This window comes from Ranitomeya imitator, chromosome 8 (genome assembly GCF_032444005.1).
Source record: "Ranitomeya imitator isolate aRanImi1 chromosome 8, aRanImi1.pri, whole genome shotgun sequence".
Classification (NCBI taxonomy): domain Eukaryota; kingdom Metazoa; phylum Chordata; class Amphibia; order Anura; family Dendrobatidae; genus Ranitomeya; species Ranitomeya imitator.
Genome location: NC_091289.1, coordinates 91,224,996 through 91,240,832, shown reverse-complemented (window position 1 = coordinate 91,240,832; position 15,837 = coordinate 91,224,996). Strand labels below are relative to the sequence as shown.

The 15,837-nt window shown below is 45.3% G+C and overlaps 1 protein-coding gene across 7 annotated transcripts in view; it reads right to left on the bottom strand.

Moving 5' to 3' along the window:
- Positions 1 to 15,837, bottom strand: part of PDE4DIP (phosphodiesterase 4D interacting protein) — a 1,776,665-nt gene that overhangs the window by 205,548 nt on the left and 1,555,280 nt on the right. For all 7 annotated transcript variants that reach the window (XM_069737152.1, XM_069737153.1, XM_069737154.1 and 4 more), the window contains one exon: positions 13,799 to 13,937. In XM_069737152.1, the coding sequence (XP_069593253.1) occupies positions 13,799 to 13,937 (139 nt within the window). The remainder of the gene's footprint in view (positions 1 to 13,798; positions 13,938 to 15,837) is intronic.

Sequence of the window (15,837 nt, the reverse complement as noted above, 5' to 3'; positions counted from 1 at the left end):
GGCTGTGTCAGGGTTAGAGGTGTGGTTAGGGTTACTGTTGGAATTAGGGTTAGGGGTGTGTTTGGATTAGGGTTTCAGTTATAATTGGGGGGTTTCCACTGTTTAGGCACATCAGGGCTCTCCAAACACGACATGGCGTCCGATCTCAATTCCAGCCAATTCTGCGTTGAAAAAGTAAAACAGTGCTCCTTCCCTTCCGAGCTCTCCCGTGTGCCCAAACAGGGGTTTACCCCAACATATGGGGTATCAGCGTACTCAGGACAAATAGGACAACAACTTTTGGGGTCCAATTTCTCCTGTTACCTTTGGCAAAATACAAAACTGGGGGCTAAAAAATAATTTTTGTGGGAAAAAATTTTTGTTTTATTTTTACGGCTCTGCATTATAAACTTCTGTGAAGCCCTTGGTGGGTTAAAGCGCTCACCACACATCTAGATAAGTTCCTTAAGGGGTCTACTTTCCAAAATGGTGTCACTTGTGGGGGGTTTCTACTGTTTAGGTACATCAGGGGCTCTGCAGTCCATCTAAGTCTGCATTCCAAATGGAGCTCCTTCCCTTCCGAGCCCTCCCATGCGCCCAAACAGTGGTTCCCCCCCACTTATGGGGTATCAGCGCACTCAAGACAAATTGGGCAACAAATTTTGGGGTCCAATTTCTCCTGTTACCCTCGGGAAAATACAAAACTGGGGGCTAAAAAAATAATTTTTACGGCTCTGCATTATAATCTTCTGTGAAGCCCTTGGTGGGTCAAAGCACTCAAAACACATCTAGATAATTTCCTTAGGGGGTCTACTTTCCAAAATGGTGTCACTTGTGGGGGTTTCAATGTTTAGGCACATCAGTGGCTCTCCAAAACGCAACATGGCGTCCCATCTCAATTCCTGTGAATTTTGCATTGAAAAATCAAACGGCGCTCCTTCCCTTCCGAGCTCTCCCATGCGCACAAACAGTGGTTTACCCCCACATATGGGGTATCAGCGTACTCAGGACAAATCGTACAACAACTTTTGGGTTCCAATCTCTTCTCTTACCCTTGGGAAAATAAAACATTGGGGGCGAAAAGATAATTTTTGTGAAAAAATATTTTTTATTTTTACGGTTCTGCATTATAAACTTCTGTGAAGCACTTGGTGGGTGTTAGGACTGGCGGAATGCACCAAGAAAGATGTAATAGATGCGTTCGCAGTCCGGGGTCCACCGTGCAGGTGAAAACCCGCTGCTAGTAAATGGCAGCGTAATATGGCGGTGGAAGCGAACCCGGTAAAGCCACAGGTCCGCAATACTGCACTAAAGAGTGCAAGCAAGGAGTCAGCGAACACAACCCCAAGACTCAGGATTGAAGTCCGATTAGACCACTTGCTGACACAACACCGCAACTGGGTGTGTTAGGTAACTATTATAATTAGAGCACCGAAGTGCGAACTGTGCCGTGCTGGCAGACACCACTAAGCACCCAGACGTGGGTCAGGAAGCGCACTACTGGCGCGTGGCACCGCACTGGCGGACACAGCAATAGATGCTGATACGTGTGTGACACGTTGAGTGGTTAGTCGGGCACTAGATAGCAGCCATACTCCATACGCGAACAGTCATACAATAGGGTAGGGGTATTTAATGAACGACTTGCACTCACAACAAACACACGTATTCAATTGTACACTAGCGCATGGCCGTGCGGTCATGCGAAGCTTATATAGCTGTAGCACTTTCAGGACCTTCCAATAAAGGACCAATGGGCAGCTGCCACAGAAGTTAGCCCTTTCAGGACCTGCCAGGAGGACCAATGGGAACCACTGCAGCATCTGAGCATGTGACCCTTGATCTCCAACGGGAGATCTCACCCTGGGCATGCTCAGAAGGGAAAAAGGAGGACTTAGTCCCAAAAGCGTCCGCTCGCTGCTGCCCAGCACTGGCTTTAATGGCAAAAGCTGAAGAACAGCAAGCCTAAGCACAGAGTGAGACTGAGCCAGACGCAAGGACCGACGTCTCCGCTGAGCATGTTTACCTGCGGCAGGAGAAGAATGGGAGACCGCAGCAGAAGGGGCCCGAGATTCCCCCTGTGCAGAAGCGGGAACTCGACCCCTAACAGTGGGTCAAAGTGCTCACCACACCTCTAGATAAGTTCCTTAGGGGGTCTACTTTCCAAAATGATGTCACTTGTGGGGGTTTCAATGTTTAGGCACATCAGTGGCTCTCCAAACGCAACATGGCGTCCCATCTCAATTCCTGTCAATTTTGCATTGAAAAGTCAAACGGCGCTCCTTCCTTTCCGAGCTCTCCTATGCGCCCAAACAGTGGTTTACCTCCACATATGGGGTATCAGCGTACTCAGGACAAATTGTACAACAACTTTTGGGGTCCAATTTCTTCTCTTACCCTTGGGAAAATAAAAAATTGGGGGCGAAAAGATAATTTTTGTGAAAAAATATTATTTTTTATTTTTACGATTCTGCATTATAAACTTCTGTGAAGCACTTGGTGGGTCAAAGTGCTCACCACACCTCTAGATAAGTTCCTTAGGGGGTCTACTTTCCAAAATGGTGTCACTTGTGGGGGGTTTCAATGTTTAGGCACATCAGTGGCTCTCCAAATGCAACATGGTGTCACATCTCGATTCCAGTCAATTTTGCATTGAAAAGTCAAACGGCGCTCCTTCACTTCCGAGCTCTGTCATGCGCCCAAACAGTGGTTTACCCCCACATATGGGGTATCGGTGTACTCAGAACAAATTGTACAACAACTTTTGGGGTCCATTTTCTCCTGTTACCCTTGGTAAAATAAAACAAATTGGAGCTGAAATAAATTTTGTGTGAAAAAAGTTAAATGTTCATTTTTATTTAAACATTCCAAAAATTCCTGTGAAGCACCAGAAGGGTTAATAAACTTCTTGAATATGGTTTTGAGCACCATGAGGGGTGCAGTTTTTAGCATGGTGTCACACTTGGGTATTTTCTATCATATAGACCCCTCAAAATGACTTCAAATGAGATGTGGTCCCTAAAAAAAAATGGTGTTGTAAAAATGAGAAATTGCTGGTCAACTTTTAACCCTTATAACTCCCTAACAAAAAAAAAATTTGGTTCCAAAATTGTGCTGATGTAAAGTAGACATGTGGGAAATGTTACATAAGTATTTTGTGTGACATATCTCTGTGATTTAATTGCATAAAAATTCAAAGTTGGAAAATTGCAAAATGCTCATAATTTTCGCCAAATTTCTGTTTTTTTCACAAATAAACGCAGGTACTATCAAAGAATTTTTACCACTATCATGAAGTACAGTATGTCACGAGAAAACAATGTCAGAATCACTGGAATCCGTTGAAGCGTTCCAGAGTTATCACCTCATAAAGGGACAGTGGTCAGAATTGTAAAAATTGGCCCGGTCATTAACGTGCAAACCACCCTTGGGGGTAAAGGGGTTAAACCTGTCATCCTTAATAGGTTTTCTTCTCCTACAGTTTTTCCTTTACCGTTAGGGGATGACAATACTATTGTAGTGAGAGATATTCTGGCCATGAAGAAAGTTAGAGGGAGGACTTTCTTTCTCGTCGACTGCGAGGGTTTCGGTCCTGAGGAGAGATCTTGGGAGCCTCGTGGGAATATTAATGTTCCACGTATTTTGAGAAGATTTCTTGACAGTCATAGGAAAGGGAGTCTTAAGAGGGGGGTACTGTTACAACTGCCACTTCTTACCTGTCCAGGCGTCGTAGTGGCTCCTCTTCGCTCGCACCCATTCCCGCTGCGGGTTCTGCTGCAATGTCCGTCGCCTCTCTTCCTCCTCGCCGCTCTTCTCGTCTCGCTATCCTTCCCTCCATTGCAGTCACTGCTGTTCCCAAGCTCCCTGTGCGGCCGGCTCCTCCTCGCTCCAGACGTCTTCCTGGTTCTCTGTTTCCTTCTTCTGCCACTAGGGGGCTTCAGCATGGTGCTCCTCTTCCTGCATTCTCTTGGTCAGTCTCTGCTCCATTCAGGTGCTTTAGGGCATGGGCGCGGACTCCTTGTTTCAATTAACTCTTTTTTGCCCTCTCCCAGCAGTCCTTGCCTTCCAATAAGATTTAGGCATCAGGTATATCTGGCGTCTCCTCCCTACCAGCGACGCCTGATTTTCGTGTGCATTCCATGCAAGCTTCTGGCCCCGTATCTGACTCGTTCTTATTTCTCCGTCTTGCCTTTTTGCTGGATTTCTCTGTAGTCCGTTTTCTCTCGCTAACTCTTCTGAGCCATCCCTCTTGGTTTCCAGCAGTTGCGGTATCTGACTCCTCAGGCCTGCTCCTCACGATCCCTGTATAGGGGTTGGTCTCCCAGGTTCACTCGCCCGATGGAGCTTCAGTGCCGTGACCCAGAGGGTCCACTCTCTGTCCATCTCTTCCGTCCTCACGGTCACAATAGGACTGCACTCGGATGACATCTGAGTGCAGTCAGATTGTCACAGTGAGAGGCGAAGATATGCACTGCGCATGCCCATGAATCCCAGCCCCGGAGTGTGAATAAATCAGAAGACACTGCGGGGCGGGATATAGGGCAGCGCGTCCGCACAGGCGCAGTCAGCATGACATCAAATGATGTCAGGAGACGGGCAGCGCTAACTGCGTATGCCCAAGGTTTAAAATAACAGCACAGGCTCCGGGACAGATTCAAACAAAGCTGAGGAGGCGGCGCCCGGCGCCAAGGGGGTATGAATGACGGCTGTGCTGCGTCTCATTAAGAAGGAAAGTCCTGCCTCCGTGATGGTTTCACAGTATGAGGGGCCACATTTTTTAAGTGTTAACTTCAGCGTGTGCAAGGAGCATAATTAAAAGAGCCACCTTTTCCTTGTGCAGCATTAGTGCTGCACAAGGTGGCTCTTTTAGTTGCAAATGCCTGGGGGGGGGGGGGTTAAAGGTTCCCTTTCAACTTGCTCCAATTAGGCCTCAGCCTACACTCTGTCATGTAATCTCTGGGCTCCAACGCCACCAGTTGCTGCTCAGAAGTGTCTTTTGCACGGGTACTCCCTCCTGCCCAGCCTGGTTACAGCATGCCAGCTGTTTCCGGGTAGTGTCAAGGTCACTTTGCCTCCAATACGTTGTCCTGTCGTGTTGCGGTCGGGTCAGCTGACTCTATGGTGCCTGCAGTTTAGGTGCTTCCTATGTGGGCTGCGGGAACTGGCAATCAAGGCTGGTTCAGTAGTGCCAATAGGACAAGCTCCCCCTGTAGGATTGTGGGTTTTCGGTAACTACGGCCGGCTCGCGGCCTTACAATTTTTTTTTCATGTGGACCTTCTGCTGCCTATCTGAGTTCCAGCACCATTAGCTGGTTCTTAGGAAGACAATCTTGAGTAGGTCCCCCTGATTCCAGTATGGTCAGCTGGTTCCAGGCAGAGCCTTTGGCTTAGATGCCTCCTTCTGGGTAACTGAGTTAAACCAACGTAAGGTGGTCCTTGGTAGTGCTTTCTGGCACAGGTACCTCCTGCTTAGTAACCAGGTTCCAGTACCGTCAGCTGGTCCTTGGTAGTTCCATTGGCTCTTGTACCTTCTGCTACCCATCCAGGTTCCAGTACCGTTAGCTGGTTGTCGGTAGTGTCTTTGGCATGGGTACTCCCTCCTGCCCAGCCTGGTTACAGCATGCCAGCTGTTTCCGGGTAGTGTCAAGGTCACTTTGCCTCCAATACGTTGTCCTGTCATGTTGCGGTCAGGTTAGCCGACTATGGTGCCTGCAGTTTAGGTGCTTCCTATGTGGGCTGCGGGAACTGGCAATCAAGGCTGGTTCAGTAGTGCCAATAGGACAAGCTCCCCCTGTAGGATTGTGGGTTTTCGGTAACTACGGCCGGCTCGCGGCCTTATAATTTTTTTTTCATGTGAACCTTCTGCTGCCTATCTGAGTTCCAGCACCATTAGCTGGTTCTTAGAAAGACAATCTTGAGTAGGTCCCCCTGATTCCAGTACGGTCAGCTGGTTCCAGGCAGAGCCTTTGGCTTAGATGCCTCCTTCTGGGTATCTGAGTTCCACCAACGTTTGGTGGTCCTTGGTAGTGCTTTCTGGCACGGGTACCTCCTTGGTAACCGGGTTCCAGTATTGTCAGCTTGTCCTCAGTAGTTCCATTGGCTTTTGTACCTTCTGCTACCCATCCGGGTTAGAGTACCGTCAGCTGGTTCTCGGCAGTGTCTTTTGCTCTTTTACTTTCTTCTCCCCATCCTGGTTCCAGTACTGTCAGATGGTTCCGGGCAGAGCCTTTGGCTTAGGTGCCTCCTTCTGGGAATCAGAGTTCCACCAACATCAGGTGGTCCTTGGTAGTGCTTTCTGGCACGGATACCTCCTGCTTAGTAACCGGGTTCCAGTACCGTCAGCTGGTCCTCAGTAGTTCCATTGGCTCTTGTACCTTTGGCTACCCATCCGCGTTCCAGTACCGTCAGTTGGTTCTCGGCAGTGTCTTTGGCTCTTGTACCTTCTGCTCCCCATCCTGGTTCCAGTACCGTCAGCTGGTTCCAGGCAGAGCCTTTGGCTTAGGTGCCTCCTTCTGGGTATCAGAGTTCCACCAACATCAGGTGGTCCTTGGTAGTGCTTTCTGGCACGGGTACCTCCTGCTTAGTAACCGGGTTCCAGTACCGTCAGCTGGTTCTCGGCAGTGTCTCAGCCTTCTTGTACCTTCTGCTACATTTGCAAGTTCACGACCCTGAAGAACACCCTTATGGCGACCACGACCCTGAAGACGACGACCCCTGAGACGACGACCCTGGAGAAGATGACCCTGAAGACCACCCCAAAGAAGACGACAACCCCGGAGACGACGAGCCTAGAAGACGACCCTGGAGACGACGACCCTGAAGACTGAGAAGCAGAAGAACAAGAAGCTGCAGAACAAAATGCAGAAGAAGATTAAGCATAAGACTAAAAATCAGAGCAAAAGATATTATCTAAATTATAAGTAGAAGAAGACTAAGCAGTGTATGGGGGTGAGTCCGTTCCTCCTCGTGGTGCCCCTTGAAAAAACCTGCTGCTGCAGGTCTAACTGAATGCGGACAAATCCTGTTGTAAATCTTTTGTGACAGGCAGAACGGAAGGTGTAATCTTCAAACTTTTATAGATAACTACAGGAAGGCCTGTCACAAATAAGAATATGATGAAGAAGAATAATATGACAAAGATGAAGAAGTAGAATATGAAGAAGAATAATAGTTGAATAAAAAGAATATGAAGAATGTAAAAAAAAGAATAATAGGAAGAAGGTGAAGAAGAAGATGAATAAGGTGAAGAAGAAGTTGATGAAAAAGATGCTGCTGCTGAGGATGATGAAGAAAAAAGTGTGGGAGAAGTAAAAAAGAAGGTGAAGAGCATGGAAGTAGTGAAACAAATATCTGACAAAATATAACTCTGAACGTCTTTAAAAAAAAAAAATGACTGCTATTCCATTTGATTTGGCTTTAATGTCTCCTCCACCTCCCCCAATACATCCTACATTATTCTTAGTTGTTTTCCTTCAGGTAGAATTAGCCTACAAGGAAAGAAAGGTTTTATTTTAATTCCGATATTTTTGTCCCATTGACTTGCATTGGTATCGGGTATCGGTATCGGCGATATCCGATATTTTTTTAATATCGGTCGATCCAATCCGATAACGATATTTCTGAATATCGGAAGGTATCGCTCAACACTAGTCTTGGGCCCTGCATTGTTCAACATCTTTATCAATGATTTAGATGAAGAAATTGAGGGTACACTAATTAAATTTGCTGAGGATACAAAGCTATGAGGGATAGCTAATACTAGAGAAGAGAGAGAGAGGATTCAAAAAGATATAAATAAACATGAACAGTGGGCAGCAACTAACAGAATGGTTTTTAACAAGGAAAAATGCAAAGTACTACAGTACATCTGGGCAATAAAAATGAAAAAAGCATTTACAGAATGGGAGGCATAGGGCTAAGCAACAGCACACGTGAAAAAGACTTGGGTATACTAATAGATCACAAACTGAACACGAGTCAACAGTGTAATGCAGCAGCAAAAAAGGCAAATGCAATTCTGGGATGTATTAACAGAAGCATACAGTCTAGATCACGCAAAGTCATTATTGCCCTCTACTCCTCTTTGGTCAGACCTCATTTGGAATATTGTGTCCAGTTTTGGGCACCACATTTTAAAAAAGACATAAACAAACTGGAGCAAGTTCAGAAAAGCATGACTAGAATGGTGACAGGTCTGTAAACCATGTCCTATGAGGAAAGGTTGCAGGATTTGGGAATGTTTAGCTTGCAGAAAAGACTGAGAGAAGACTTAACAGATGTCTACAAATACAGTATCTCAAGGGCTGTCATATTGTAGAAGGATCATCTTTATTCTCATTTGCACAAGGAAAGACTAGAAACAATGGGATGAAACTGAATGGGAGGAGACACAGATTAGATATTAGAAAAACCTTTTTGACAGTTAGGGTGATGATTGAGTGGAACAGTCTGCCACGAGAGGTGGGGAGTTCTCCTTCCATGGAAGTTTTCAAACAGAGGCTGGACAGACATCTGTCTGGGATGATTTAGTGAATCCTGCTTTGAGCAGTGGGTTGGACCAGATGACCCAGGAGGTCCCTTCCAACTCATTAATTCTATGATTCTATCTTATACAGCATTGGGTCTATGTCTCTTTATATCTTATATAGCATTGGTGTAGATGTTCTTGGGCTTTTTTTATAGCATTGAGTCTATGTCCTTGTATATTTTATATAACATTGGGCCTATATCATTGTATATCTTATATAGCATTGGACCTATACCATTGTATATCTTATGTAACATTGGCTCCACGTTACTCTGTATATTATGAGGCCTACGCGTTTCTCTTGCAACATTGGGTTAATGGCATTGGTGTTATCGTATTTTTTACTGTAACTTCTAGCACTTGACACTTTATGCAATACCTTTTATCACTTTAAAAATACAGTCACTTCTTAACATTTTGCTTAAGATTCACCTAAAATGACGGATGGATATGTTCATGTCTGGGCTACTGCCAATATTATTAATGATTTGTGTTTAGTCTATGTTACTGTGCTAAATCTTTTTCTCAATTGACCCAATACTATTATTCTGTCCTGCACTCATCACTTTGGTGCACAGTACTGTAACACTGGTGGGTTTATACCTTGTTTCTTCAGCATTACCCTGCATGTCTCTGCTTTAACTCTTACTCCTGTCCCCCTAATGTGCATGTATACTGTTGTCTGTTACCTGTATGGATGCGGCTCAGTTCCCTGACCCACTGCGTAGCTGTACATGTGTTGTGATGTCTTTGCTCTGCTGCATGACCATCCGCATGTGCGGTCCCTGTCTGCCGCTGTGGAAACTATCCACGGGTTTCAAGGTCCTCTGCAGCTGGTGCATGACTTCCACATGTGTTCAGGCTTGCAGTCACTGCCAGGTGCCCTAAGCCTCAGTTCCTGTGCTGACTGTGCTGTAATGGTTTCTGTTTGTGTTTAGGGTGCGCGCGGCCACACCTTCCCTGCTTTTATTAGGGTTAGTGTGTGCACCTGTGCTGCTTTCCTCAGCCTATTGCTGAGGGCAGCTCCTATATAAACTATCTTTCCTGTTGGGCATTGCCAAAGCATTGTGTTTCTGAGTCTTGCCTTGTGTGTGAGGTGTTCAGCTCCTGTTGAGCTTACGTTCCGTTCTGAGAAAGCTGATGCTTGTTCTTCTGCCTGCTCTGGGGCTGAGTACCCTGATCCGTTTCTGTCCTGTTTTCTTCCGCCTGCTCTGGGGGCAGAGTACCCAGATCCGTTTTTGTTTGTGTCTTGTTTTTCCGCCTATTATGGGGGCAGAGTACCCAGATCCGTCTTTCCTGGAGGCTGCAAATCCAGTACCTGCCCTGGCCTGCCATGCCTGTGTCCCAGATGTCTTTCTGGTGTCCCTCCGATGCCCTGGGCTGCCACGCCTGTGTGACAGATGTCCAGCCTGTGTCCTGATATCCTGATGTTTTGCCTGTGACCCATTATTCCACTGGTTTCCTGGGGTCCACCCTGTGATGACGTCTGTCCTGGGTCGGTGTCTGATGTTCTCCTGCTGAGCCTGTGCTACGACTGAGGCCTGAAAGAGAGGCTATCCTAGTAACCCTGTGCCAGATGACCCAGGACAAAGTTGAAGACTCAGAATGTGGCAACTCATGGTCTGGGCAGAAACCCTTAGAACCGGTGCGAAACAGTTAAGGGTCCCCATGGAAGCAGTGAGTACAAACAGTAAAGACGTGATGCAAAGGCAGAAGGCAGAACAGAAGGACAGTACTCTTTCAGTGGCTTTATACTCCAGAGATTAATGATCTTGTGTCTGGGGCAAAACAGACTGAGGGAAGCATTCCTGTAGCAGAGCTGCATAGAGAAAATGCTGATGGACCATCATGGATGGTTCGACTTTGGCCCGCACTTTGCGATCATGAGAGAAGTCCAGGAAAAGAAATGAAATGTTATTTTGTGAAACCCATTGTCAAGAATGTGAAGTCATTGGATGTGCTGTGTAACGGAATCAGTAAAGATGTTGTAGTTTACATGGACTGTGTCTCATTTTCTCCTGACTCATCTGGAGAGGATCTCCTACAAACGGAAGGGAAGCCTGAAGGAGTTGGACCTGAAGTTACAGGTATGCTGACAAATGGAGAATGTGTTTCTGTGAGGAGAGGCCAGGGCACTGATGTACTAGAGTGTTTGGCCATGACTTCAGCTCTGGCCAAGAATCCTATACCATCACTATTGACTATTTTATTGTATACAGTATCTTTATCCAGTGTGTTTTGTAATTTTTGTAATAAACTTTGTTATAAATACAGTATTTTAAAAACTTCTTTGGACTTTGACTTCTAATGTGCTACCTCCCTACTTATAAAGGTATTTTGTACTAACTACTATTATTTTTTTTTTCTAAAAAGAAAGACGTCACTTACACTACGCCGTCCGCTACTCTAACTATATCTAAAAAAAGAAAAAGTCCTTGGCACAGACTCTGATCAGCAGCAATACTGATCAGATTGCTGCCATCAGAAGAGCACGAATGTTCAGCACAGGACACCGCGCACACTGACAAAGTGCAAAAAATGTGACAAAAATACAATTGGGAGTGGGGAGTTTGTGGTGAACTGGACCAGGGATTGGGGAACTGTTGCTGCGATCACAGATCGATCACATAGACAGCACAGCACAGGAGACAGATCGCAGGAGGCAAGAAATTGCAGGAAACTGAACACTGTCCATCAATGAATTTATTTCACTCAAGTACACAGGGAGGGTCTACAACCACAATTTACAACTACCAGTTCTTAGGTAAAGATGGCGTGCAGAGTGGTGATTGCTATTTTAGATTAACCTCTTTGGGTCAACAATAGTTACTGTCCATTCAGCGCCAATCAGCACCAAAGGGGTTAATTAGCCAAGGTGATGCTGCGATCACCCCATCCATTGTGACTGCTATGATTGGTGCTGTCTCAGCACCAACCACAGCATGTCACATTGATTTTTCCCCACACTTTATTGTGATATTGCTGTGATTGGCTGGTTAGGATTGATCAGCCAATCACAGCAATAAGGCTAGGGTCACATTGTGTTAGGGCAGTCCGTCTAGTGCATAGCGCTATGGACTGCGCTAACGCAATGCCCCAAAAGAGATCGCGTTAGCCGATCCCGCTAGCGCAGATCCCCGATCTGCGCTAGCGAGGAACGGACCGCGAACGCTGCAAGCAGCGTTCGAGGTCTGTCACTTCAATGACGGCACATCGCTAGCGCACACCCAATGTGGGCGTGCGCTAGCGATGCATTCGCCATTACAGGCTATGGCGGCGTTAACGGACTACGTTACACCGGGTTATGCCGCGGTGTAACGTACTCCGTTAAACGCGGTCACATAACACAAGGTGACCCTAGCCTAACCGATGTGGCAGTGGGGGTGGGCGGTAATGGCTCTGCAGCTCCATCTTGTGAGCGCAACTTTTGACTGGCTGGCAGTCAGAAGTAAAGGTCACAGGCTCTCCAATGCAAGTCTATGAGAACTAGACTTGCATTGAAAAGTGACATCCAGCTCTCTCCAATAAAAAATGCTGAAGTGGTACTTTAAATCATTTTATAAATAATTTCGATAGTTCAGACTTTTACAAACACCATACCAAATAAATTCATTTGAAAAAAAAAATGTTTACATTTTTTAATTTTGTTTAAGGGTGGAATTAAAGGCTTAAGGGTGGTATTTCAGGAGAACTAATATAGCAACCATAGGGTTATTTGCTCACAGTGGGCGCATGGCGGTATGGAAGGCGGGTGGGTGATGGGATTTGCGTGTGCATTGGCAAACAGGTCAACTGCATTTAAATGGTTAAATTGTTTTAATAGTTAAAAGGAAGATCCTGTCCTTGCTGTCAAAGGCAGATGCTGGCTTGGCAACATATGTGGGTAAAGGGATGACTTAGGCTAGTTTCACATTTGCGTTTAAATCCGCAGAATTTAAAACGCATCCGCAAGTGGTGAAAGAAACGCGTACAAACGCTGCGTTTTTTAGACGCCGCGTTTGTACGCGTTTACATGCGGTTTTTCCTGCGTTTGCACTTTTGGTACGCATGATGAGAAATTTCACAAGAGAAAAATCAAGATCCAGACACCGCCAATGGGACTACAGAGGGCGTGTATTATGACGAAACGCGGAGCGGTATAAATGGCCCCCCAAAAGAAATTCATGAATAGCTGGTTTTTGTTCATTCTGCTTCACAAAAATCGGAATAAAAAGCGATAAAAAATGTCACGTGCCCGAAAATGTTACCAATAAAAATGTCAACTCGTCCCGCAAAAAACAAGACCTCACATGACTGTGCACCAAAATATGGAAAAATTGTAGCTCTCAAAATGTGGTAACGCAAAAAATATTTTTTGGAATAAAAAGTGTCTTTAATTGTGTGACAGCTGCCAATTATAAAAATCCACTAGAAACCCCCCTATAAATAGACATCAAACCCCCTTCATCAACTTCTTAGTTAGGGAAAAATTAAAAAAATGTATTTATTTCCATTTTCCCATTAGGGTTAGGGCTAGGGCTAGGGTTAGGGTTAGGGCTAGGGTTAGGGCTAGGGTTAGGGTTAGGATTCCTTTATCACCTTGATGGTGGGTTAGGGTTAGGGTTTGGATCCCTTTATCACCTTTATGGTGGGTTAGGGTTAGGGCTAGGGTTAGGGCTAGTGTTAGGGTTTGGATCCCCTTATCACCTTGATGGTGGGTTAGGGTTAGGGCTAGGGTTTGGATCCCTTTATCACCTTGATGGTAAGTTAGGGTTAGGGTTAGGGCTAGGGTTAGGGTTTGGATCCCTTTATCACCTTGATGGTAAGTTAGGGTTAGGGTTAGGGCTAGGGTTAGGGTTTGGATCCCTTTATCACCTTGATTGTGGGGGGTGGCTTATCAGTGTCTAGACTTGTTTTTCTCTATTGAAACGCATGCGTTCAAAAATGCAACCAAAAGCATGTGCTTAAAAACGCATGCGTTTACATAGATAGCAATGCATTTTTTTGACGCAAACCTTGCGCAATCGAACGCATGCGTTTCCTGACGGCAAATAAACGCCTCTAGAAATTACTACATGCTGCATTTCCGTGCCAAGCCGCAAGTGACGAAAAGACGCATGCGTCAAACGCGGCAAAACGCGAACAAAAAAACGCATGCGTTTTTAATGTTAAATATAGGAAAACACGACACATGCGGTACAAACGCTGCGGCAGAAAACGCAAATGTGAAACCAGCCTTAGACTTTAGACATCGGCAGATGTTTATGTTTCATTGTGTTGCAAGAAACTAACAGATTCATGCATCATACATACGTTGTTTCATGATCTGTTTTTCCATGCCTTCTCTTGCAAGGTTTGCATATTTCACATGATCTGAGGTCTTCTTTAACAGCTTTTCTTGCTCTTTTAGCTTACATTTCAGAGTACAGATTTCACCTGTAATTACCTGTTCCTGTCATGAAAAATGGAACATCAATATCAATGCAAAATAAATACGATATATAAAAATTAAAAAGTCAATGGGGAATATTTATCTATGCTGCCTCATTTTTATCCAGGGAACACTTAGCTTTACCAGTCTTTGAATGTACCAGATTTATCACAGCGACTTTTTCATAAATTTGGTGCATGTTAAAAGGTTTTTTGCAGAATCGCTAAATTTTTCACAAAGAACAGAGCATTCATACCTATTGTTAATATAGAGAATATGCTCAACATAATGGTTCTTACTTATACTTTTGTGTGTTATTTCATCTCTGTCTGCCCCTTGGTGCAATATTCCAAATTTATTTGTCAAATATTCGCCGAACATCATTGGAGTCAATGGGAGGCAAACACAAATGCATACACAACACCTTCAAACGGGCCCAAAAGCTGCCAAAACACATCAAATAAGGGGCAGACACCAGGAGAGTGGCCTCAATTGACCCACAGTACAAATTTTAGAATGGCACGGCAGCAATCAGCCATACATGAGATATCAGAGTCTGGGCCAGCATTTACAGCTTTGCATTGAACTTCAAATTAAGATGAGGTGGGCATCGGAGTATTCCTGCTGTGCTGGGAGCCCTGATGCCACATGCAACAGCTCAACCTTCTTTTAGGTTCAGCCACACTCAGGTGGGAGAAATAAGAGTTTCCTAGACTACTATTGTCAGAAAAGTGTAAGTATAGTAACATGGGTAGTTGACTCAAAGGTGGTGGAGGCCTGCTGGTCTCGGAGGCCTACTGCTACAGGAAACATGCATGAAAGAGACTCAACCTGAAGTCTACCATTTCCAAAAATCAGTGGCAGACACCACCAAAGTGGCATCAATTTCACCAGAGTAGATATAGTATAATGGGGAGCGACATCTCTGCAACTACAGCCAACCCATCAGATGAAGAGACCCAATCAGGAGTCTCCACATTTCCAAAAATTAGTGGCAGACACCACCAAAGTGGCATCAATTTCACGAGAGTAGAAACAGTATAATGGGGAGCGACTTCTCTTCCACTACAGCCAACCCAGCAGATGGAGAGGCCCAATCAGGAGTCTCCACATTTCCAAAAATTAGTGGCAAACACCACCAAAGTAGCATCATTTTTTCCAGAGTAGAAATAGCATAATAGGGAACAACATCTCTTCCACTACAGACCACCCAGCAGATGGAGACTGTTGTGAATTCTGCTCTTGGGCTCCCTCCGGTGGTTGAAGAGGGGAATGCAGTTGTCTCTGAGTCTCAGTCCTGGCCAGGTGTATCTGATAATTACAATTCGGATTGGGATATTTAGGTGTGCTGGATCCTTTTGCCCTTTCCAGTTGTCAATGTTTCTTGTGGAGTGATGGATCACTTTCTGGCTTCTCCTGCCTGCTGCCAAATTCAGCAAAGATAAGTGTTTGGTTCTTTGTATCTGTGGCACACTGCTGTGTGCTTGTTTCAGTTTTATTCTTGCTCTGATTGTAGGATTCACTGGAGTTGCAGATTTACGCTCCTACATCTATTAGTTAGATGTAGGAAGTTTTTGTAATTTCTGCTGTGGATGTTTTTGAAGGGTTTTTTACTGACCGCACAGAATTCTGTCCTATTCTGTCCTTTCTAGCTAGTGTGGCCTCCTGTGATAAATTCTGTTTTCTGCCTGTGTATGTTTTTTCCTCTCCAACTCACCGCCAATATTTGTGGGGGGCTGTCTATCCTTTGGGGATTTTCTCTGAGGCAAGATAGCATTCCTCTTTCCATCTTTAGGGGTAATTAGTCCTCTGGCTGTGACGAGGTGTCTAGGTGTGTTAGGTACACTCCACGGCTACTTCTAGTTGCGGTGTTAAGTACAGGATTGCGGTCAGTACAGTGGCCACCATCTCCAGTGAAAGT